Source organism: Rattus rattus, chromosome 2, assembly GCF_011064425.1.
Source record: "Rattus rattus isolate New Zealand chromosome 2, Rrattus_CSIRO_v1, whole genome shotgun sequence".
Lineage (NCBI taxonomy): Eukaryota > Metazoa > Chordata > Mammalia > Rodentia > Muridae > Rattus > Rattus rattus.
In genome coordinates, this window is record NC_046155.1 from 165,819,519 (window position 1) to 165,841,510 (window position 21,992).

Below are 21,992 nucleotides of genomic sequence, written 5' to 3' on the forward strand. Positions count from 1 at the left end.
AGCCATATCACCATTGAGTTTCAGTTGGCACCAACCTTTGTCCTCCCTGGGTTCATAGATCACGGTCAGCCATCTCCTTTTTGCCACAGGCTCTGTCTGTAATATAGCCCTGACTTCCCTGGAACTGGCCCCTCGCCGTTCCTCCCCTTTGGCCTCTGCAGGGGAGGGGATTCCATTCCAGTTTATAACACCACTGCTGCTGCTCCATTCCCATCACCACTTGAGGTCCTCCGCCCCGCCGCCCAGCAGGCATCCACAAAGCACACTGTCCTAGGTACAGTGCTGGTCCGGCATCGGGACCGAGATCAGGGGTAACTTGCTTTCCACTGAGTAGACAGCCCAGATTGTGGGAAGGTGGGTTAGGACACACACACAGGCTGGAGTTGGGTTGGGTTCTCAAGAGGTTAGCATATTTATTGATGTTTGCCCAAGTCCTCTGAGCTTCTTGGAGTCACTTCTTGTGGGGGAAGGAGGCCCAGCCCAAGCAGTATAAACAGTAGGCAGTGCCTAGGAGGGAGGAGTTGGATATCAAATGAGACCCTACCTCCCCCTGGACATCTCGCGCGAGGCCTCTGAAAGCCCCCGGGTTCCCTCAGTCCCACGGATCACACAGCTCTGATTCAGCTGGCATCTTCCTCCCAAACCGGATTCCTCATGGGGAACCCCCACCTCCACCCATTTGGATTTGAACCATCCCAGGAGCTTGTTTTGGGCTGGGGTGGGCATTACCGATTGCTAGCCCAGCTTCCTCAGGGCTATAGGTAACCCATTGCTCCCTTCCTAAGCACTGTGGGTCCTCAGGCCTTGTCAACTCAGGACCAACCCCTTCTGAAGCACCAGCTGACCCAGACCCTGGCTATTCCTACAACGGGAGCAAGCCAGTGGGCCCCGCACTCACCCCCGAGCGTCAGCGTCATGGTCAGTCTGTACAGGATGTTGTCCATTCCCCAGCCCTTCAAGTGCACCGGGAGGTCGTTGTCTGCCTGAGTTTGAGGGACGAGAACAGGGTTGCTGGTCCCTGCACAGACCTGCCCAGCTACACCCACCCCTCATTGGGTCCAGAGACTTTGTCCCGCCTACCTGGAAGAGCTTCTGCTTCTGTGCCACTCGGTTTTCTAAGTGGCTCCTGGTAGATGAGGTAAAAGACCGGAGCAGAGCCTGGGAGACCTGGAGGGATAGGAGATGGGTAGATCAGCAGCACCTGGAGAACTGCCCTCACGGGGATCTGGCAGGAAGGGGCTGCTTTGCCACCAGGATATGGGAATTATGTTTCTGGGAAACAGCTAGGCAAGATATCTTAAGGCAAGATAGTCGCCAGTGAGAGCGGGGAAGGGACTCCTGTCAAGAACAGATTGGTAGGAAGCCTATTATCCCAGCATTCAAGAGGAAAGCAGGAGTTCGGGGTCAGCCTGAGTCACTTGATTTAATGCACTAGGGTAAGCATTTAGAAAATGAGGGGAGGTGTCACACATATGTTATTACAGCTGGGAGGTGGAGGCAGGAGGATCGGGAGGTCAAAGACATATTCAGCTGCACAATAAGTTAGAGGCCAGCCTAGGCTACATGAGACCCCGTGTCAAACAAACAAAAATGGGGAATCCGGGCCTAGATTCAGGGTCCCGGAGACTCCAGTGTTGGGAATGTGAAATAGGTGCTTCGGGATTGAGGGAGGGGGCTGGATTAACACGAGAAAATCAGGTTCCAGGGATGTCAAGACTGGCTTGGAAGTTCCATGAGAGTTGGTATTGGGACTCTGGGATGTTAAGAGGGACTCGGGTAAACGGAGGTTTAAACCCAGGGTCCTGGACCTTCTTAAGGATAGTGCTATCTGGAAGCTCAGGCTGTCAGGGAGGAAATCCCAGACTCTGAAGGGTGCACCTGATCCAAGACTCCGGATCCTGGATGTTTAGGGTAGGCATCTGGGTTGTGGGGTTCCCCTCCACCCCAACACAGCCCATGGGGGGCCTCACCCGTAAGGCCCTCATTTTGCGTCCTCAGCTGCTCGAGTCACCTCCCCTCTTTGCCCAAGGACGAGCAGCAAGTTACCCTAAGGGAATCCCAACCACGCCCACTGACTCCCAAGCCTGATGGGGGCGTGGCCAGATAAGATTTGTCCAATAGGGTTAGAGAGAAAGTGTTCCAATTTGTCAGTCATCATTTCCTCATTTGAGTTGACTCCAGCAGAATGTGTGTTGGCTGCGACGTTGACTCAGGAGACGTGCCACTCCCTGGTTTTTATCTAGGGTTACCCTGCTAGTTAGTATCTGGGAGCCAGTGAGGACAAAGATAAACTTGTTCTGTCTACAGAATGAGAGATCGTTGCACCTGGGAGTCTTGGTTTCCATATTTGTTTCCTGAGGGCCAAGTCAGGTTCTTCCCCAGTGTTCTCGAGGAAACAAGGAGGCACCCCGATACAGATAAAGATATTTACCAGGCCAGAACTGATTTAAGGAAAAAAAAAAAAAAAAAGCGAGCCGTGGTGACTCAGACCTTTAATTCCAGCGCTTCTGAGGCACACTGGTCTACACGTTAGTTCCAGCGTAGAGACCCTGTCCGGGGGCAAAAAAAAAGTTTAAGGACTAACCTTGAGGGCCTGGAGAGATAGCCTGACAGTTAAGAGCACTGACTGCTAGTCTAGAGGACCCTGGTTAAATTCCCAGCATCTACATGGATGCTCATCGCTGTCTGTAACTGCAGTTCCAGGGGATCCAACATCCTCACAGAGACATACACGCCGGCAAAGCACCAATGCATGCAACAAAATAAAAAAGAATAGACAGTGGACGGATGGAGGAGAGGAGGGAAGGAGGGAAGGAGGGAGGGGGGAAGAAGGGGGAGAGGGAGGAGGGAGGTGGAAAGAGCAGAGGAGAAAGAGGTGTTCTCTTAGAGAAAAAGTGTGGGGGTTTTGTTTTGCTTTTTGTTCGTTTGTTTTTAGCTGAAGTTAAGCTTCCTAGATCTTTTCTTTGCGATCAAGCCTGAACAGAGGTGAAGGTGCCAACCCACCATTTTTTTTTTCTCTGTGAAACCAGCCATTTGGGTGGGGCCTTAGGAGTTAGGAGTCAGACTTAATTGTAGATGGACCCCCATAAGTCACGAGGTCTGACTGCTAGTGAGTGGGTCATTTCGCTTTTAATTTGTCTCTATAATGAGAAGTTTATTGAGGCAATAAAGTGAGCTCACGACATAATTCAGTTAGCACAGTTGAGTCAAAACACAGGCTAGTGAGCCAGCTCTGTGGTCAAGCCTCTTGCCGCTCCATCCTGTGGCACAGGTGGACCCTCCCGCCATAAGCAAATAGTAAAATTAATAAAATACAGCAAAAAGAAAGACACTTGGCGGGGAGGAGTGGAGGTTCCAGGAGCAGGAGTTCAAGGCTAGCCTTGACTACAGAAAGTTCCAGGCTAGCTAAAGCTACCTGAGACCTTGTCTGTACAGGAAAGCCTGGGGGCGGAGGGGGGGGGGAGGAAGAAAAGAAAAAAGAAGAAATAAACTAGTGTGAATTTCGAGAAAAATCAAACAAAAGCCACTGTTTCTAGTGGGAACATCTGCATATCTATTTTTTGCGCAGGATCAAACCTAACCTCAACTTATGTTAGGCAAGCAGGCCGCCCTGAAGCCACGCCCCAGTCCGCAACGGGAAAGCTATGGCTTGAGAGTCACAGATTTTTGCATTAAGTTTACTTTCACTCGTATGAAGTGGAGACTTAAGGGTTCTTAGGAAAGTCAGTTGTGTTGTGTTTTGCTGGGGCAAACAGGCGAAGGAACATTTCGCTGAAGCAGACACAGGAGAGAGGATGTTTTACTAAAGCAAGCGGGTGAAAGGACACGCGGTGAAGGATTCTTTGCTAAGACGCACATGTATCGGTCCGCCTTACATTGCGTAGTTGAGCTCAATTTGTTGGGACTCCATAGAGAGAAACACACCAAACACTTCTGGTGGTGTGCCGCGGCTTCCTGCCACTCCTGTGGACTCTGGCTGATTGGTAGAGTGATGTCCGCTGAGACAGACACGCATACTGAGGGAAGACACACGCGGAGGACACCGATGTTTGGAGGGATATAAATAGGACTTGCCGGATAGTGATGGGAGCAAAGCTAGGCTTGGCTTACTTGCTTGTTGGTCTCTCATCTTCACTGATCTTCCCTTCACTGCTGACTTGTGTCTGCTATCCCATTCTACTGCACTGGACTGCTGGTGCATCTGTTTGCAAGGGGATGGAGCTGCTGCTGCTGACCTGTGAACGGAACTGCCGATTTCCTGACAACACAGAGGGGAGCTGCTCCAAAGAACCATTTCTAAACAGGTCCACTCCCCCCCCCACACACACCCTCCCCATCTCCTTTCTTTTCCACTACCTCTGGTGGGTGTTAGCTAAGAGGGAGGTTAAAGCGCTTGAGAACCATCATTAAAAAATAGGTTTTGAGGGGTTGGGGATTTAGCTCCGGTCCTCAGCTCCGGGGGGAGGGGGGGGAAGAAAGAAATACTCAAGTATTTTGGGCTGGAGAGATGGCTCAGTGGTTAAGAGCACTGACTGCTCTTTCAGAGGTCCTGAGTTCAAATCCCAGCAACCGCATGGTGGCTCACAACCATCTGTAATGGGATGCTCTCTTCTGAAGTGTCTGAAGAGAACTACAATGTACTAACATATAGATAAAATAAATAAATCTTAAAAAAATAGGTTTTGAAAAAATGAAGTTACATCTATGTGCAGTCACACATATTACACCATATGCACAACACAAATATGTGCCTACACACATACACACACACACACATACACTCATACACACACACACATACACACACACACCCATACACACACACTCATACACACACACACACACACACACACACACACACACACACACAGACACCCATCCTTGCGTACGTAAAACATTAAGTACTGAAGAACAAGGATGCAGCTTAGTGGCAGACAGTAGGCCCTGCTGCCTAGGGGACAAGCCCGGGGCTCAGGGGGTGTCGATCTCTTGCTTAGCTTATGCAAAGCCCTGGATACAGTCTCTAGTCCGAAGTGGGAACCATCAGAAAAGCAACCCGTGGCTTCTGCTTCTAATTCTGAACTCAGGCCTAGACAGGAGAATTTCACATTTGAGGCACCTGTGGGCTCCATAGGCCTGCAAGGTGTACTAAATGTGAAGTTCCTCCTTTCTCCCATGGCTGCCCTCAGCTCCTTGCAACAGGCATGCAAGAAAAAAAAAAAAGTCTGTACGAATAAAGCTAAAAACCGAAAAAGGTGAGAGAATGCCTATTAGCCATTCTCGATGATGATGTGTACAGTTTGGTGCTTTATGTGTAAGGGTGTTTTACCTACATGTAGGTGCACCATGCCTGCCTTGTGTCATAGAAGCCAGAAGAGGTGTCAGAGCTCTTCTGCAAGAGTAGCCAGTGTTCTTAACCTGAGTCATATCTTTAGTCCCAAGTGTAAAAAAAAAATTTTTTTTTTTTTTTGGGATACAGGGTTTCTCTGTACAGTCCTGGCTGTCCTGGAACTCATTCTGCAGAGATCTGCCTGCCTTTGCCTCCTGAGTGCTGGGATCATAGGTGTGCACCTCCACTGCCCTACAGCAGCTGCTGCTGCTGCTTCTTCTTCTTCTTCTTCTTCTTCTTCTTCTTCTTCTTCTTCTTCTTCTTCTTCTTCTTCTTCTTCTTCTTCTTCTTCCTCTTCCTCTTCCTCCTCCTCCTCCTCTTCCTCCTCCTCCTCCTCTTCCTCCTCCTCCTCCTCCTTCTTCTCCTTCTCCTTCTTCTTTTTCTTCACACATGGGTGTTTTGTCTGTAAGTGTTTTCATACCAGGAAGGGGCATTAAATCCTGTGGGACTACAGTTAGAGATGATTGTGAGCCACCATGTGGTTCTGGGAATTAAAGTCAGAACCTCTGAAAGAGCAGCCAGTACTCTTAACCATTGAGCTATCCCTCTAGCTCCTATGTGAAGGGTTTTCAAAAATTTACATTATTATTTATGGGTCACTGTGCGTGTGTATGTGCACATGTAATTGGGTGCCTATGGACACCAGAAGGGGTGACAGAACCCTTGGATCTGGAATTAATGTGATTATGAATGCCCAGTGTAGGTGCTGGGAACTGAACCCAGGTCCCTTGCAAGAGCAGCCAGTACTCTCAACCATGAAGCCATCTCCTTAGTCTCATTGCTTTTTGAGGCAAAGTCTTTCTCTTCTCTTCTCTTCTCTTCTCTCTCTCTTCTCTTCTCTCTTCTTTCTTTTCTTTCTCTTCTTTCTTTCTTTTTTTCTTTTTTTTCTTTTTTGAGACAGGGTTTCTCTGTAGAGATCTGGCTCTCCTGGAACTTGATCTGTAGATCAGGCTGGCCTCGAACTCAGGGAGATGCATGCCATCATGCACAACCTGAGACAGGCTTTCAAGTGGCCCAGGCCAGCCTCAAGCTTGCTATGTAACTAAGGAAGGCCTTGAGTTCCTTATCCAACTGCTTTAGCCACCTGAGCCCTCCCCTCAACCTCCCCTCACCCCCATGCTTCCACCACCATAATTTACTATAATTAACTAATTAATTAATTAGAGACAGAGCCTCATAATGTATCCATGCCTGGTCTGAAACTTGCTCTGTGGACCAGGCTGGCCTCAGACTCACAGCTACCTCTGCCTCCCAAGTGCTGGGATTAAAGCCACCACACTTAGCTTTCTATGCGGACCTTGAAATGAAATATTTTAAAAAAAATACTTTTAAAACAACTGTAAATTTGACCAGTGGTTGGCTTCTCAATATTTTATCATGAAAATTTTCAATAACAATAAAAAGTAAAGGTTTTCAGCAATCACCCGCTTCCCTACACATGATTTATCATCTCTGCTCTGCCCACCCACCAGTCCCTGTTATTTCTAGTTGTATTTCAAAGCAGATCACAGGCCAGCAGTCTTTCCTTTAAGTAATCCACCATGTGCCACTAACTAGGCTGCCTGGCCATTGGTTTATACCACATAATGGGACACTACAATCTTAACTGCTGTCCAGCTACACTCTCTGGAATCGAAGAGCCCTGCATTTAGAGAGCCTCACTAAATAAATAGTAACCAAGAAAGACCCTGTGCCCTGGCTGGTTTTGTGTGTCAACTTGACACAAGCTGGAGTTATCACAGAAAAAGGAGTCTCAGTTGAGGAAATGTCTTCATGAGACCCAGCTGTAAGGCATTTTCTCAATTAGTGATCAAGGAGGGAGGACCCATGGTGGGTGGTGCTGTCCCCAGGCTGGTAGTCTTGGGTTCTATAAGAAAGCAAACTGAAGGGGTTGGGGATTTAGCTCAGTGGTAGAGCGTTTGCCTAGCAAGCGCAAGGCCCTGGGTTCGGTCCCCAGCTCCGAAAAAAAGAGAAAAAAAAAGAGAAAAGAAAAAAGAAAGCAAACTGAGCAAGGCAGGGGAAGCAAGGCAGTAAGTAACATTCCTCTATGACCTCTGCATCAGCTCCTGCTTCCTGACCTGCTTGAGTTCCAGTCCTGACTTCCTTTGGTGATGAACAGCAATGTGGAAGTGTAAGCTGAATAAACCCTTTCCTCCCCAACTTGCTTCTTGGTCATGGTGTTTGTGCAGGAATCGAAACCCTGACTGAGACACCCTGTCATCAGCTTTTGGCCTCCACATACACGGAGCCCTGTGCACATTTGCATGCAACCCCCCTCCTACTTCCCCCCTCCCCACATGGCAGCCCATACCTATAATCCCAGGATTTAGGATATAGAGACAAGAAAAATTATGAGTACAAGGCTAACCTTGGTTACTGTGGAGTTCAAGGCCATTATGTGAGCTCTTTTATTAAAAAAGCAAGCAAGCCCCTGGAGTGGTAGTGCATGGCTCTCATTCCAGGACTCAGGACGCAGAGGCAGACAGATCTGTGAGTCTAAGGAGTCTACCTAGTCCACAGAGTGAGTTCCAGGGCAGCCAGGGCTGCATATTGATGCCCTGCCTCAAACAAAGCAAAACAAAACAGCAAGCAAAGGAACGGAAAGTTGCTTGTGGTGAAAGGCAGGCGTAGGACCTGGCTGGCGCCCTTTTCCTCCTCTACAGCTCTGGCACCGTAGCCATCACGAATGACACGGTAACCATCCGGACCAGGAAGTTCAGAGGAAACAGATGGTCACTGATGTCCTTCATCCTGGAAAGGTAATAGTACCAAAGATAGAAATTCGGGGGAAAGCTGGCCAAGATGCACACCAGATGTCGTCTTTGTATTTGGATTCAGAACCCACTTCGGTCGGTGGTGGCAAGACAACTGGCCTCAGCGTGATCTATGGTTCTTTAGATGATGCAAAGAAGAATGAGCCTCAACACAGACTTGCAAGACATGGCCTTTGTGAGAAGGAAAAGACCTCCCGCAAACAGCGAAAGGAACGCAAGAGCAGAATGAAGACGGTCAGGGGGACTGCGAAGGCCAATGCTGGTGCTGGCAAAAAGACAAAGGAGTAGCTCGGCGGTGACCTGATGTTCTGCTGTGACATGCAGATTTCTGACAGGATAAATAAAGGAACTGGCTGGCTAGAGTGTCCCCGATTGCGAAACCTGTTTGGTAGCACTGTGCTGCCATCTTGTGGCGAAAACGTTCAACTGCCTCTCCAACCTGACTCCTTCCATGTCTCTGACAATTTAGGACTTACTTTTTTTTTTCTCCTCTTTTTTTTTTTTTTTTTTCGGAGCTAAGGACCGAACCCAGGGCCTTGTGCTTGCTAGGCAAGTGCTCTACCACTGAGCTAAATCCCCAACCCCTAGGACTTACTTTTGAACCTCATTCTGCCACACACCCCTCTTTGTTCCCCAGGCAGGGTCTTGCCACATAATTCAGGTCTTTCTGGAACCTGGGATCCTCACACTTCACTCTGCTGGCTATTACAATCTGAGGCAAGTACCACAAAACCAGGCTTACAATCGTCATTTTAAAAGTCAACGTTGGAGGGGTTGGGGATTTAGCTCAGTGGTAGAGCGCTTACCTAGCAAGCACAAGGCCCTGTGTTCGGTCCCCAGCTCCGGAAAAAAAAAAAAAAAAAATCAATGTTGGAAAGCGAACGGCCCCAAAGTGCTTTAAGGTATGCCATAAGTTCACACCTATAAACCTTGTGGGAGGCTGAGGCTGGATAATTTTGAGTTCTAGGGTAGCCGAGGCTATATAGAGGAACTCTGCCACAAAACAAAACCCATTAGTATTTCTGTTTGAATGAAGGTACCAGTCGCATAACAGAAAATGCATCTCTGGTCTTGACTCCAGTTCTAGTTTGCAGCTCCTGAAATTCTTTGAAACATTCGAATGATTGACGGTGTCACTTATGTGCTAACATGGCGGCCTCCAAAACGGTAAGGATGAGGCTGGTCACCAGAAAGACCAAGGCAGAAAGGAAGAGTTGACATCCAGCTCTCAACATCCTTGGGTCTTTAGGGAAGGGGTGGGGGGCTATTTGGAGATGATGGAATCACTTATTGTCAATAATTAAACACCTCAATTTGTAGTTAAATTGCCCTTTGGCGGGCTCCAGGACTGTGACTTTATTAAAGGATTAGGAGGAAGGTGATGCCTGGGCAGTGGTTGCACATGACTTCAACCCTAGCACTCAGGAGGCAGAGGCAGGCAGATCCTTGAGTTCGAGGCCAGCCTGGTCTACAGAGTGAGTGCCAGGACAGACAGGGTTACATAGAGAACCTGCGGTGTTGAAAAACAAAAAGGGGCCTGGCAGACCTGAGAGCACAGAGCTCCAGTCCCCATCCCCCCTATGCATCCCTTCTCTCTCTCTCTCTGAGTCCCTGAGTTTTGGCCTTATAAGTAAATATTTAAAACTGTGGCACTTGGGAGCCGGAGTCAGGAGGACTAGTTCAACTTTATCCTTGGCTGTGGAGGAACTCTGACGCCAGCCTGGGCTGCAGGAGAATCTGACTAGTTCCATTTCCCAACTCCCACAGTAAGCAGAAAGTACCTTCCATATTCATTTTGGATTTAATTTTTTTGAAAAAGAAAACCCTATAAAATTTATGTGCACCATGTACATGCTGGTGCCTGCAGAGGCCAGAAGTGGGTCCTGGATCCCCTGAAACTGGAATTATGAATGGTTGTGAGCCACAAGGCTGGAAACCAAACTCGGGTCTTCTGTAAGAAGCAACAAGGGTTCTTAATGGGCGCCCCTCCCCTTCTGAGGCAGGGTCTCGCTTCGCAGCCTTGGCTGGTCTGGACCACTTGCTTCTGCCTCCAGAGTGCTAGGACTAAGGGACCTGTGCAACCACTAAATCTCTAACTCTTTACTACCGACTGCAGGAAATGCCACAGAGAGAGATGCATGCTAAATTATAACATGGAGGTTTTCTACAAGTTAGGACAGTTCCTTTAAACAAAGCCCCAACCCCCAAAACTAAAAGAAACAAAATGAAAAACCTAAGACGTTTGCTGGGTGTGGTCGTGCGAGCCTGTAATTCCAGAATTTGGGAGGCACAGGCAGGAGGATCAGAGTTCGAAGTCATCTTCAGCTACAATTTTGAGACCAGCTGAGGTTACATGAGATTGTCTCTTAAAAACAAAATAAATACCAACCAACAAGTAAAAAGAAGTAGAGGACGAAGAAGGACAAAATTGCACAATATATTCTGTGACATCAGTAACCAGAGTGGGGTTGAGAACGAAATCAGTTCTAAGCCACACCCACCCAAAGGCACACTCATCCCTCAAAACACACCGAACCAATGTTTTAACCAGGATCACCACCCATGCGGGATTCTCAGAAACTGAAAGTATTATGACAGATAATAAATGCCTTTCCTACATTCATATCAAGTTACTTTCAGCATAGGTTCGATGCTGCTTAGTAACCAGTGGGAGAAAAAAGGCGTTTCCGCAATAATGAGTCTTTCTCCTGGTATTGCATTTTCTGATAACAGACGAGACGAGGGGGCTGGAGAGATGGCTCCGTGGTTAAGAGCACTGACTGCTCTTCCAGAGGTCCTGAGTTCAATTCCCAGCAACCACATGGTGGCTCACAACCATCTGTAATGAGATCTGATGCCCTCTTCTGTTGTGTCTGAAGATAGCTACAGTGTACTTATATATAATAAATAAAATCTTAAAAAAAAAAAAAGATGTCTCAAATACTGAGCAATTTGTAGAAAGCACAAATTTGGTAGAAGTGCCCATGATGCTAGAATTGGCAAAAAAACAAACAAACAAAAAACAAACAAACAAACAAACAAAACAAAAGAATTAAGCCTGAGGTTCTCAATCTTGAAATTGATCAGTTACCCAGAAAATGAATTATTAATACAAATGTCCAAGTGTCCTCCTGGTGTGTGTATATGTGTGTGTATGTCTGTGTATGTGTGTGTGTGTGTGTGTGTGTGTGTGTGTGTGTGTGTGTGTGTGTGTTTAGAAGCAAAGCAGGAACAGCCGGAAATGAGGGTGATGAGAGGACAGACATACTAACTGTAAAATTGTGTAAGAGCTGGTTGGAGTACGACACCTTTAATCCCAGCACTCAAGAGCCAGAGGCAGGAGGATCTCTGAGTTCCTGGTCTACACAGCAAGTTCCAGGACAGCCAGGGCAACACAGAAAAACCCTGTCTCAAAAAATCAAAAACCAACCAAACAAACAAAAACCAAACTACAAAACCAAACAAATAAAGCTCTCTCTCTCTTTAGTATATGACTTCATTGTTGTCGCTGTCCTCAGTCACACCAGAAGAGGGCATCGGATCTCATTACAGATGGTTGTGAGCCACCATGTGGTTGGTGGGAATTGAACTCAGGACCTCTGAAAGAGCAGTTAGTGCTCTTAACCACTGAGCCATCTCTCCAGCCCCCAGTTTTTCTTATTCTCATGGCCTGTGTTCTTACATCCATATATAAGCAACCTTTGTGAATAAATGCATACATCCTGGAGGTGGGGGGTGGGAAAGAGGAGGGGTTGGAGAGGTGGCTCACTGGTTAGGAGCACTGGCTGCTCTTCCAAAGGACCCGGGTTCAGTTCCCGGTACCCACATGGAGGCTCAACCATCTGCAACTCCAGTTCCAAGGGATCAGATGCTCTCTTCTGGCCTCCTTGGGGAGCCACACATGTATATATGGTGCAGACACACATGTAGGCAAAACACCCACACACTTAAAGTAAAATAAAACAATAAATGTGCATGGAATATTTTCCAAAATTATAGCTGCCCGATTCAGAAGATAGAAGGCAGTGGAAGAAATACCATCTAATAGAGAATGTTTTGACTTATTTTTATTTTGTGTGCTTGGCCAGTGCTGACAGAGTCCTTGCTCTTCTCCGTAACTCCGGCCTTTATTCTGCAGCAGGCTTTGAGGGCGTCCTGACAAGCACTCAGGTTACAGCTGTGAGCTGTAGTTACCACACTATCCTGTTAGCCCCAACAAGACCAGGTCCTACTTACCAGAGTGCCAAGAACCTGTCATATAATTTGTAACCATCCATGGCTCTCTCCCTTGCTCCAGTAAGAAGATGACATCAGGCCTAGAAATGACAAGCCCTGTTTATGGGAAAAGAAATGAAGCATGAACAGACTGTTTAAATGCCAAACTCCGGGGACTACAGAGATGGCTCCTCCGTGATTTAAAGCACTGGCTGCTATTCCAGAGTACCCAGGTTCAATTCCCAGCACCCACATGGCAGCTCACAACAGTAACTCCAGCTGCAGGAGATCCAACAGCCTCATAAAGACACACCATACAGGCGAAACAACAACAAACATTAAATTTCAAACTCTGGCCAGTCATGGTGGCACATGTCTTTAATCACAGCACTCGGGAGGCAGAGGCAGGAAAATCTCTGTGAGTTCAATGCCAGCCTGGTCTACAGAGTGAGTTCCAGGACAGCCAGGGATATAGAGAGACCCTGTCTCAAAACAAACAAACAAGTCCAAAAAATAAGATTAAAATGAAATTCAAACTCTGGGGCTGGTAGGACAGCGGAGCAGGGTAAAGCACTGCCAAGCCTGACAACCCGTTTGATTCCCAGGATCCACATGGTGCAAAGAGAGAACCAAATCCTGACAGATGTCCCCTCACCTCAAGACGCATTCAGTAGGGCGCCTATGCCATCACCTCCAACACCAAGGAATCAAAACAATGCTTATTATTATTAATATTAATTGCATATGTCTGGCCAGGCGTGTGGTGGACCAGCCTGCCTTCATCTTACGATGGACAGATGGTTCAGCAAACTTTCATTTGCTTTGGCCCCAGGGCGTCCCGTTTCCTATGTGGCCCTGGGTGCTACAGGCCTTACCTAGTGAGACCAGGTGACTGAAATTCTCTAAAGTCATATTTCTGTACAAGTCCCTCTGGGCAGGCTCCATGAGCTTCCACTCTTTCTCAGAGAGCTCTACAGCCACATCCCCGAAGGCCACTGTTCCTTGAAACAATGCGCTTACACAGTATTAGTGAATCAATTGTTTCTTTTCTTTAGTTTTCGACACAGGGTCTCACTGTATAGCCATGGCTGTACTGGGGCTCACTCCTTAGGCCAGGCTGGACTTGAACTCACAGAGATCTGCCTGCCTCTCTCTTTGAGTTCTGGGATTGAAGATGTGTGCCACCATGTCTGATTCTCTTCCTCTCTTTCTTTCGTTCTTTTTTTTTTCTTTTCTTTTTTTCAGAGTGGGGACCGAACCCAGGGCCTTGCGTTTGCTAGGCAAGCGCCCTACCACTGAGCTAAATCCCCAACCCTTCATTCCTTTTTTTAACTGATAATTTCCTAAATATGTGAAAGTAGCAATATCTCCAGTAGCACTGGAGAGATGGTTCAGTGGTTAGTTAAGAGCACTTGCTGGTCTTCCAGAAGATCCAAGTTTGGTTCCCAGCACCCCTATTGGCAGTTCAGGACCACATGTAACTCCAGCTCCAGGGTATTGGATGCCCTCTTCTGACCTCCAAAAGCCACTGTATACATATACACATAAACATACAAATAAACAATCAATCTTGTAAAATGCTTGAATGTACATAGTGGCTGGGCACGGTGGCTCATGCCTTTGATCCCAGCACTAGGGAGGCAGAGGCAGTCAGATCTCTGTGATCAGCCTGGCCTACGGAGTGGGTTCTAGGATAGTCAGGGCTGCACAGAGAAACTATATCTTATAAAACAAAACAACAAAAAAAGAAAGGAGTGTAATAATGCCAGTGGCCTAGCACTCTGCTTGCATAATCATGAGATTAATCTCCTGTTTGGATCTGTTCTTTCCCATTCTCTTTCTTTTTGAGTGCTGGCGACCCAAGCCGGTACCTCACACATGCTAGGCGAGCCCCACTACACCAGCCCTCTCTTCCCTCTTTCATCTACAACCTAATTCCGCATCTACAGCACTCGACATCTTTAGTACCTAACGGGTTATATGCTTTTATTTTCCTTTTGTTGTTGCTTTTTGAGGGTTTTAGGAGCTCAGGGCTATTTCACACTCTACAGCTGAGAATGACCTTGTACTCCTGGTCCTCCTGCCTCTACCTTCCAAGAACTAAGAGTAAGGGATGATAAAAATGTGTCTCGGGCTGGAGCAATGGCTTAGCAGTTAGGAGTACTGACTGCTCTTCCAGAGGTCCTGAGTTCAATTCCTAGGAACACATGGTGGGGTCTGATGCCTTCTTCTGGTGTGTCTGATGACAGAGACAGTGTGCTCATAGAAATAAAATAAATAAATCTAAAAAAAACCCCAACAAAACAAACAATATGTGTCTCCTTCCTTTTCTTTCTTTTTTTTTTCTTGGAGCTGGGGACCGAACCCAGGGCCTTGCGCTCGCTAGGCAAGCGCTCTACCACTGAGCTAAATCCCCAACCCCATCTTTCTTTTTTCTTTGAGATAGTGTTACACTGTGTTACTCTGACCGAACCAGAACTCACTATGAAGACACAGAGATCCTCCTGCCTCTGCCTCTGGAGGTGGGCCGGTTGTTGCATCTCCATTGAGACTATAACTGGGGGTTGGGGATTTAGCTCAGTGGTAGAGCGCTTGCCTAGCAAGCGCAAGGCCCTGGGTTCGGTCCCCAGCTCCAAAAAATAGAAAAGAAAAAGAAAAAAAAAAAAAAAGAGAGAGAGACTATAACTGATGAAAGGTTCAGGTTTCCCCAAGCCGATCCATTCAGGAAAATGACTTCCAGATGTGGAGGTGAGGGGGCTGGAGAGATGGCTTAGTGGTTAAGAGCACTGACTGCTCTTCCAGAGGTCCTGAGTTCAATTCCCAGCAACCACATGGTGGCTCACAACCATCTGCAATGGGATCCGATGCCCTCTTCTGGTGTGTCTGAAGACAGCAACAGTGTACTTGAAAGAGCGTACCCCTAAACGGGGGACGTGCCTCTCGCTCCGATCGCGGGGTGGGGTGCCCCCAGGAATCACGAGTAGCCATTCTTGATGTAAAAGCATGACGTAGCTTTATTAACGAGATCCCGGTCTTAGCGGGATCCCGGCCGAACACGTATCTCACACAGGAGACAGAGGAATGACCCCGAGCCTCCAAACTCGGGGTTTATATAGGGAGGTTAGGGGTTTGGCGCGGTTACACACAATTGGCTAATTTCTGGCGCGGCTATAAGTGATTGGCTCATTTAAACATGGCAGTGAGATTACAGCACAGCAGGAGAGTACGTATTGACTGGAGGGTACAGGATTCTAGGAGCTAGGGGCGTATCAGGGTTTGAAGGACATCTGGTTAAGGTGTGACTCTGAGTAAGCTGGGGGAGGTGCCTTCCTGCCAGATGGTTTGGGTCAGTCCTGATAACTCGGGCTGGTTCCTGCATTCCTTTTCTTTATCTTTATGGTCTGTTAGTCCTAGCGGCAGGGCGGGGCTGCCTGGACTTGCTTTTCACAGTGTTTAGTCCTGAGTCTGAATTTTCTTTTAACTTCATATTTTTAAACCTTAAATCTGTATAATTTTCCTTTCATTCTCACATACATAAAATAAATTTTAAAAAGTGTGCTAAAAAAAGATGTGGAGGTGAAGAAAAGCACTATGGGATGTGGGACACTATAGTTTTCAGTCTGCGTCACAGAGTACATGAGTCGAGATTGGTCAATATCCTCTTCTGAGGAGCAGGACTCTCCTGTCTCTCAATCAGACTGGAAAATAAACAAGATCTAGCTGAGCAGGGTCTCATAAATTATCGAGACCATGACTGGGTGTGGTGAAGTAGGCCTATTATTCTAGGGCAGAGTAGGGTGTAGGCCGGAGGCTAAGGAGTTCAAAGTCATCTTTCCTTACAAACAAGCTGGTTTTGTGACCAGCCTCAGTTACCAATCTTAAAACAACACCCTCCCCCCCAAAAAAAAGGTATCAAAGGCTGCGTGCAAATGAAAAGCAGTCACTCCACTCATAAGGACATTTGGACGGCACATTTGGGTAACGGATACATTGGTTTTTTTTTTTTTTTTTTTTCTTTTTTTGGAGCTGGGGACCGAACCAGGGCCTTGCGCTTCCTAGGTTAGCGCTCTACCACTGAGCTAAATCCCCAGCCCCTATTTTTTCATACCATATGCATGTGATAGACATGTGGGGTTTTTGTTGGTTTAGTTTCTGTGCGGGGAGGGAGGGGCATTTCGAGACAGGGTTTCCCTGTGAAGCCCTGGCTGTGCTGGAACTCTATAGATCAGGCTGGCCTTGAATGAACTCGGAGATCTGCCTGCCTCTGCCTTCCAAGTGCTGGGATCAATGGAGTACGCATGACGACCAGCTTATGGGAGACATGGTTTTATATGTGTGACGGACATGTTTTCTATCCAGTTTCCAATGGCATGAAATATGGGTTGTAGTTTATGTGTCTGGTGATCTGCATGTATGTCTGTGCACCATGTATGGACCTGATACCTGTGGAAGTCAGAACAGGGCTTCTGATCCCCTGGGCCTGCAGTTAGACGGTTGCAAGCCATGTGGGTGTGGGAAATGAATCCAGATCCTCTGGAAGTGCAACCAGTTCTCAAGCATGGAGTCATCTCTCCAGCACCATGAAATAGGCTCCTTTTTTTTAAAAAACAAAACAAAACAAGAGGGAGTGACATATATCAGTATAGGAAAGTCACTGGAAAAGACCATCTCCTCTTCAGTCCCAATAATGGGTATGAGTAAGTAAGCTACCATCTTTTTCAAGAAAAGGTATTCCTTTCCTCTGCTCCTCTGTGAGGGCACTGTATATGGTACCGAGAAGAAGGAGCTACTGAGGGAGGTAGGGCCCCATCACTTGCTCCCTGGGAGCAGGCATTTTGACATAAAGAACACAGGTGTTCCTATGTTCTGAAGGGTTAGAAGGAATTACAGGGCTGAGGGGATGGCTCGGCAGGCAAGGCACCTGCTGCAAAATCTGATCCTGGAGCCCGCATGATGTAAGGAGAGAGCTGACTCCTACTATGGTTCTCCGACCTACACACAGTACAGCAGCTTGCATAACACACCACCACTAACTAACTAACTAACTAACTAGCTGTAAACAAAGTCCAGGCAGTGGTGCACCACCCCTCTAATCCCAACACTTGGGAGGCAGAGGCAGGTGGATCTCTGTGAGTTCCAGGACAGTCTGGTCTACAGAGGGAGTTCCAGGACAGCAGTCTCTACACAGAGAAACCCTGTCTCAAAAGCCAAAACAAACACATAAACGAAACTTTCAACCTACCTGAAGGACCATGGCATTCAGGACAACCTGACCTACTCTGATTTCTCCTTCCGGATACATGAAGAGTCCTGAGAAGAGAGAACGCAGAGGAGTAAAGCCCCCCATACTCTGACAGACAAGTTCAGGCCCAGAGCTCTGAAGGCTGAGGCCTGTAAAACAGGAGGAGTCCTGTGCTCGCCTCCCCCACCCCAACCCCCATGCAAAGAAAATGAAAGAACAAGAGATACAGGTGGAAATGGGTCCAGACGGAGTATTTAAATCCATGGAATAAATAATGATCTTCCGTAACAGAGGGAACGCTAGGACTGTATTACAGAGGCTCAAAGATAGCCACACACACGCACGCACCTATTCACGCACACGCACACAGAGGCAGTTAGTTCTGTCAGTTCGAGGCCAGCCTGTTCTACAGAGCTAGTTCCAGGACAGCCAGGGCTACACAGAGAGATCCTGGGTGGTAGTTTAAATATGTTGGGCCCAGGGAGTGACATTTGGAGGTGTGGCCTTGTTGGAGTAGGTGTGTTGCTGTGCTGTGGGTGTGGGCTTTAAGACCCTCATCCTAGCTGCCTGGAAGCCAGTCTTCTGCTAGCAGCCTTCAGATGAAGATGTAGAACTCTTAGCTCCTCCTGGCCATGCCTGCCTGGATGCTCCCATGCCTTCCGCCTTGGTGATAACGGACTGAACCTCTGAACCTCTAAGCCAGCCCCAATTAAATGGTGTCCTTATAAGAGTTGTATTGGTCATGGTGTCTGTTCACAGCAGAAAAACACTAAGACACCGTGTCATGAAAAACCCTCCAAAAAGGGGGGCGGGGGGTTCAGGGAAAGGAGACTAAAACCTGATGCTTTTTGAACTTGGCTTTGGAGATGCTCAATAGCTAACCACTGAGCTATAGTCTCAGCTCAGCATCACCTTCTTTGAAAATGGTTAGAAGAAAGGAATCATGAGTGATCAGGGCACTTTTGGATAGCTGTCCTTCTGTCCTATGTACAGGGGATGGAGGTCAGAGAGGGCTGGGCATTCAGTCCAAGCTCAGGGTCACCTTGTAAAGGTGACGTCACTACAGTCCAGGGTCACAATCTGCCATTCACAGCATCTGCTGGGGCCAGAACAGTAGTCATAGACGTATCTCATTGATACACTTGGCTGCTGCAAGATATGTCACACGAAAATATCCACACTCTTCACTCTTTAGAAATAACTTTTTAAAGATTTATTTATTTTATTTATATGAGATCACTGTAGCTGTCATCAGACACACCAGAAGAGGGCATCAGATCCCATTACAGATGGTTGTGAGCCACCATGTGGTTGCTGGGATTTGAACTCAGAACCCCTGGAAGAGCAGTCAGTGCTCTAAACCACTGAGGCATCTCCCCAGCCCCTAGAGATAATTTTTTTTTAAAGATTTATTTATTTATTTTATGTACAGCATTCTGCCTGCATATGTGACTGCAGGCCAGAAGAAGGCACCAGATCTCATTACAGATGGTTGTGAGCCACCATGTGGTTGCTGGGAATTGAACTCATGACCTCTGGAAGAGCAGTCAGTGCTCTTAACCACTGAGCCATCTCTCCAGCCCGAGATAATTTTTTAATAACTTATTTTATTTTATATGCATTGGTGTTTTGCCTGCATGTATGTCTGCGTGAGAGAGTCCGATCCCCTGGAACAAGAGTTACAGACAGTTGTGAGCTGCCATGTGGGTGCTAGAAATTGAACCTGGTCCTCTGGAAGAGCAGCCAGTCCTCTTAATCACTGAGCCATCTCTCCAGCCCTAGAAATAATTTTTTATCTTTGCGTGTGTGCACATATTCAGGTATGCGTGTGCAATGCCATTTATGTGTAGGGCAGTGTAGAGTCTTGGGTGTTGGTTCTAGACTTCTACCTTGTGGTCTGATCACTGTTACATACTCCGGGCTAGATTATCTGAGAGCTTTTGGAAACTCTTGTCTCTGAATTCTGGAGGATCTCGGATTACTGAATACAAACACATTATGGCAACTGATTTGTGCCACAAGAACTTTACCCACTTAGGCATCTCTCGAACACCCTCTACAGGATTATATACCACAGTGATTAGCATCACTGAGACACACGAAGACACAGTTACAGGTAAATATCTCCATACACGCCAGTCAGTTTGCATGCCATTGTGATACTGTCACTTCCCTAACATCCCTAAAAGCCCTACCTACATAGTCACAACCACATATGGTGGCACGCAGAAGGCACAGTACTCTGCATCACCCACAGCCATAACTGAACATTCACTCGCGAGCTACTCACTCATTAGCAAAGATAGTCCACACCCGCATACACACAGCATTATACACTGTCACAAAGTCCTTTCACCTCCCTCCCTCTTCTCTCCACGAACACAAGGATACCTATGCAGTGCCGACGCAGAGCCACGGACACGGAACACAGCACACAGTACTACACAAGGTCACTTAACCCAGGGATACAAACACAGTCACAGTTACAACTGTATTCACAGCCCCCCAAAATAAAGGTTATTGGGCGTATAACACACTACAGGACGACGGGATACCACTTCCACAATCACAAGATCCCAGAATACATAACATCACATGTGTTTGCACAGCAACTGTCAGATATACACCTTGGCGACAGGTGATTACAACAGCACACTTATAAGTATTCACAACCAGTCACCACCACAATCAAAACCACAATTAGAATCCTGCACCCCGGTCCTTCTCCCGCGTGCACAGACCCAAGGTTCGGGACACGCCTGGTCCCCGCCCAGAACTACCAGACCATTCACCTTCGGTCTCCGTAGAAGGGGCGCGCGTCGGAGTCAGCCAAAGCTAAAGATTTCACCAAGTTGAGGTGCAATGTCAGCTCGCTATGGACTCTGGGAAACGTAGTCCACAGTCACATCAGCCATTGACAAAGATGGTGTCCTCTCACCTTGGTGTCTGGGGCTCAGTGTATTTTTGAGACGCCGCCCGTGAAGTATCAAAGAGGAAGCCCCCACTCCAAACATCCTACCAGGCGTGAGCTTATTTGGATCCAAGTGGCAACAATCTACTCTAAGAAACCCCAAATCAGAAGAAAAGGCGGCCAGGTTTGAGCGTGGGAAGATAAGCGACCCACAATGCCTTGTGGGAAGTGTAGTCCGAAGTCGGAAAAGCAGTATTGCTGATAATAGACAACAGCCAGGCTGGGCTTTAGTGAACAAGCCCGGAGGTGTCGCGGAGACTTCTGGGAGTGCTCGCTCGCTCCCTGAGTGCGCAGACGCAGGGGCAGCGAGTGGACATTTTGGTCTTTGTCCGCGGGTCAGCACGGTGGTCGGGTCCACGTGGCGCCAAAATAGGAGGTGGGATCTGGACGTCCTGGGTCGGTGGGGCCGGGGAGGTTGGAGGGGAGTGTTTACGATCCTTGGTGGTGTAGCGCGGGGGGTCAAGGAGTGAGCTGAAGAGCATCGGGCCTTGGTGAGGGGAGGAGGTGGGGGCCTCTAAGGAACGCTTGAGCGTTTGAGACCGAATTTGACTGCAAAGTTTGACTCACTATTTGGAATTATTGAGTGGATGGGGAGCTGGGTGGAGGATTGTGGGTGGCTGTGCTTCATGAGGCAGTCTGGAGACCCATGTTGAAATATCACGTCTGCGCCGTAGTTCCCGTGTCCAAAGTGCTGATAATTACAACGGGGCCATCTTCCCGAAGAGCATCCGTTTTATTTTAATACTTGAAAGGTGGGGCGAAGCTAAGGAGTAAATAATTTTAAAACTGTATTTATTGATGGTGAGTTTTATTTGCCAGGCAGTTGGATTTTGTGATATGATGCAGTAAGCCTTAATAGACATGTTTAGATTTTAAAAGACGATCTTTATACTAAAACGTGGTTGCTTATGAGTGGAAGTAGAATACAGGTTACTCTGACATGCTTAGGTAAAAAACATTTGGTTTGGAATTGTTGGTCTCGGGGGTGCCAGTCTTAGGCTCCATTTCTGATTTTTGAGGTACTTTAATAGAGCTGTTAGGCAAATTCGGGTTTCATTTTGAAGAGCGTCATTTCACTGAAAACCCATGATTAAGGAGTCTAATTTAGATTTAGGTTAAGCACAGTTCCTCATTTAAAATAATTTTATTTACATTTATTTGTGTGAGCATGCTTGGCACAGCGCACACAATAAGGCCTTTGGAATCCGTTCTGTCTTCCACCCTGTGGGTTTTGGGGCGAGTTCAGGTTGTCAGCCTTGGAAGCAAGTACCTTTGCACCCTGAGCTATCTTGCTGGCTCATGTTCCTCGTTTTTTGAAGAAAACATAGTGACTGCTGTGCTAAATCATAGATGGCATAACTCCTTCATGAGTCTGTGTGAATTGTGTGGCATATGTAAAAC

At 47.4% G+C, this 21,992-nt stretch overlaps 1 protein-coding gene and 1 pseudogene across 4 annotated transcripts; one reads left to right on the top strand and one right to left on the bottom strand.

The window, feature by feature from the left end:
• Positions 1-388: 388 nt before the first annotated feature.
• On the bottom strand, positions 389-20,649 carry LOC116892333 (cytochrome c oxidase subunit 7A1, mitochondrial). Of its 4 annotated transcripts, none has more exons than XM_032893962.1 (5): positions 20,559-20,649; positions 17,621-17,688; positions 1,081-1,167; positions 899-983; positions 389-507 (listed from the first exon to the last, which is right to left on the bottom strand). In XM_032893962.1, the coding sequence occupies exons 1-5, from the start codon at positions 20,632-20,634 to the stop codon at positions 452-454; spliced, it is 372 nt and encodes a 123-aa protein (XP_032749853.1). In that variant the 5' UTR covers positions 20,635-20,649; the 3' UTR covers positions 389-451. The 4 variants fall into 4 exon arrangements, with proteins under 4 accessions (XP_032749853.1, XP_032749854.1, XP_032749855.1 ...); XM_032893963.1 differs by lacking the exon at positions 20,559-20,649 and adding an exon at positions 20,413-20,498; XM_032893964.1 differs by lacking the exon at positions 20,559-20,649 and adding an exon at positions 20,335-20,407.
• LOC116894754 lies at positions 7,836-8,451 on the top strand (annotated as a pseudogene).
• Positions 20,650-21,992: the final 1,343 nt, after the last annotated feature.

Excerpts from the sequence above, each read along its gene's own strand:
- LOC116892333 (XM_032893962.1), bottom strand. The coding sequence starts at position 20,634 with ATGTTTGGAGTGGGGGCTTCCTCTTTGATACTTCACGGGCGGCGTCTC. Across the intron at positions 1,168-17,620 it reads TGAATGCCATGGTCCTTCAG|GTCTCCCAGGCTCTGCTCCG; the intron begins GTAGGTTGAAAG and ends CTATCCCTCCAG. Across the intron at positions 984-1,080 it reads AGAAGCAGAAGCTCTTCCAG|GCAGACAACGACCTCCCGGT; the intron begins GTAGGCGGGACA and ends CCTCAAACTCAG.